Source organism: Phoca vitulina, unplaced genomic scaffold (assembly GCF_004348235.1).
Source record: "Phoca vitulina isolate PV1807 unplaced genomic scaffold, GSC_HSeal_1.0 scaffold9, whole genome shotgun sequence".
Taxonomy (NCBI): domain Eukaryota; kingdom Metazoa; phylum Chordata; class Mammalia; order Carnivora; family Phocidae; genus Phoca; species Phoca vitulina.
The window spans coordinates 36871557-36874686 of record NW_022589712.1 but is presented as its reverse complement, the minus strand read 5'-3'; the positions used below and the strand labels follow the sequence as shown (position 1 = coordinate 36874686).

At 39.9% G+C, this 3130-nt stretch overlaps 1 protein-coding gene across 1 annotated transcript; it reads left to right on the top strand.

The window, feature by feature from the left end:
* The first annotated feature begins 2156 nt into the window (after positions 1–2156).
* On the top strand, positions 2157–2698 carry LOC116634788 (60S ribosomal protein L29-like). The gene is given in 2 exon segments (XM_032408321.1): positions 2157–2305; positions 2308–2698. Coding segments are annotated over 2 exon segments (483 nt in total). The 5' UTR covers positions 2157–2205; the 3' UTR covers positions 2691–2698.
* Positions 2699–3130: the final 432 nt, after the last annotated feature.

Below are 3130 nucleotides of genomic sequence, written 5' to 3'. Positions count from 1 at the left end.
TGAGCAAGTCATTCATTCATTAATTATTCATCAATATTCATTAATTATTCCCAGTTATTTGTGAAAAATAATTAGGTAATAGTATGGTATAGTAGAAAGGTTACCTTAAAGCCAGTCTGGATCACTGAAGCATTAATTAATTGATTAGTTAATAATAAAAATTATGAACAGTTTAATAATTAAAATTATAAAATTAATAATTATAAAATTAAAAATTATTTAAAATAGTAAACGTAATAAAAATAATTTATTAATAATAAAAAAGTATATGCTATTTCTTGACATTGGATGGAAAAATTAAATATGGTCTGAATGACAATAGTGAGTAGAGAATACAAAACCGGAGCCCAGAAGAGAGATGAGAGCTAGTCATGTATAATGGGTTCACTGGCTTAAAGTGGAAGTTGAAGTAGAAACAGAGGAGGTAGACAAGGATGGAACATCAACATCCAGGGAAAGGTAAAAGGAAAGGAGTCAGCACTGATGGGACACATAAATGTTAATGAAGTGGCAGAGAGCAGGCTGAGGGAGAGGGCTTGCACATTAAGAAAGTAGGGCTTCTGGTTCAAGGTGACAGGTTGGACATACATATATCTCTTTTCCTTCCACAAATCCGATTGAAATAAAATCTAAAAGTACTAAGGGTAATACATTTATAGCAGTTCTCAAATGCAAGCCATTAATCTTGATGAATTTCTGAAAAGATGGAAGATATGTGATATATTCAGAAATACAGGAGTAGGAGCCCAGCCCAGGTGTGCACACACATGCACAGAGGCTGCCATGGAGAGAGAAGCCATGCTCCCTGATGGCAGTGCCTCGGAAATGCTCCCCACCTGGAGATAAAAGGTCCGGTTTTGGGAGTGGGTAGGGCTTAGAGATCAGGGGCGGTGCTTGTTGTTTGAATAGCTGTGCCAGTTACCACTTCTTCTAGTGCTACTTGTCAAAAAAAATTGGTTTGGGATTCCCAGAATAAGCTCTCTGCTCTCTACTCATGCTGTTTAAAAGAAAGGTATCTGTGGGCTCAGAGCTCACAGTCCACACCTCTCAGTGAAGAGAGGCCTGGTGAGGAACAGGATTATATGCTAGCAGAAGGAACCCCAGCCAGAGAATGTCCCAAGTGAGCTAGCTTTCAGTTCATGATTTTAAATAGACAAATATCATATTAGAGGAAAAACAATCACACACACACACACACACACACACACACACAGTATGAACCAATGAACCAACCCTGAAAGAAACAGGTAATTCTGAACACAGAACATAATTTTATATGTCTTCGTAGATACTAAAGAACAAGAAGGGCTTACTAGAAAGTTTACATACAATGTCTGAAATTGAGAAAAATTAAAAAGAACTTCTAGAAAACCTGAGGAAATCTAGATACCAGGCTAAAAGAAAAATAGGAACATGTAGGAGAAAATTTTGAAGTCTTACAGGATCCATCCAGGGGAGTTATGATCTTTGGAAAAGTTTCAGGAAGAGAACAAAACATCCTAAAGAATTTACCAGAAAAATAATAAGATAATTAATTTTTTAGACATAAACACATATGTTCTCAGCTTCAAAGGGCACATAGAGTGAAGAGCAAAGAATGAAGAAGAAAGACCTCATCTAGACAGAGATTTGCAAAGGGTAAAGAGAGGATCTCAAAAGCCTCTACTTATTGCTTCTGATAAATGGGAATCGAACTTCTCATCAGAAACATTGTATGCTTGAAGACTGAGATCAGAGAAAAATATGATTTGGAACCTAAAATTAAATGCCCAGCCAAACTACCAATCAAGAGTTCAGGAAAACTAAGGACATTTTTAGCTATGCAAGACTTAGAAAATTTTACTACTCATAGACAATCCTCCTTGAAAGACTTGCTTACTGTTTATCGAACAAGATGACAGAGGAACTTGACAAAGGGAAAAAGTGAGACCATGAAACAAAATACTTAATCTATTGTGTATTATGTTTATGTAGAAGAATTTCCCTGTCTTTAGGAAATATATACTACAATATTCAGAAATGATGGAACAAGCCAGCAACTTACTTTCAAATGGTTCAGAAAAAAAAAAGTTTTGTATTATATCTCCCAACTTTTCTGTAACTTTGTGCTTATTTTGAAATGAAACAATTTTAAAAAATAAACTGACGAGCTCTCTTTCTCTTCCGGTCCGAGGTGCTTCAGGAGCCGCGGTCTTCGGTGCAGACATGGCCAAGTCCAAGAACCACACCACGCACAACCAGTCACGAAAATGGCACAGAAATGGCATCAAGAAACCCCGGTCACAAAGATACGAATCTCTTAAGGGGTAGACCCCAAGTTCTTGAGGAACATGCGCTTTGCCAAGAAGCACAACAAGAAGGGCCTGAAGAAGATGCAGGCCAACAACGCCAAGGCCATTAGTGCACGTGCCGAGGCTATCAAGGCCCTTGTCAAGCCCAAGGAGGTCAAGCCCAAGATCCCAAAGGGCGGCAGCCGCAAGCTCAATCGACTTGCCTACATCGCTCACCCCAAGCTCAGGAAACGTGCTCGTGCCCGCATTGCCAAGGGTCTCAGGCTCTGCCGGCCAAAGGCCAAGGCCAAGGCTCAAACCAAGGCCCAGGCTGCAGCTCCGGCTCCAGCTCCAGCTCCTGTTCCTGCTGCAGCTCAGGCTCCCCAAGGTGCCCAGGCCCCCACAAAGGCTCCAGTGTAGAGGCTTGTGTCTGCCAGTGAGGACAGGACTGGTGTGACCCCTGGTCTTCTATCTGCGTGGGGCTGGTGTCCTCCTTTCTCTTTGTACAAATCAACCTGCGGCAGACTCTGTCAAAAACAAATAAATAAATAAATAATAAACTGAAGAAAAGAAACTATAAAAGGTAAAAAAAAACAATGTTACTTTTTCACAGAGACTCCCCCCCCAGGTGTGCCCTGCTCAAATTCTGTCCCATCCTCCCTCCCCCAGCACTCCCTTATCACACCTTTCTAGCATCATCAACAATTGACTTTTCATTCTATATTTAATTTTTATGTTTCTTATTTTTTGCCTCTGCTTCATCAAATAGAATAAGCTTCATGAGGAACTGCTGTATCCCCTGAGCATGAAACAATGCTAAGAACATACTGATTTCTGGATAAATATTTGTTCAATGAACT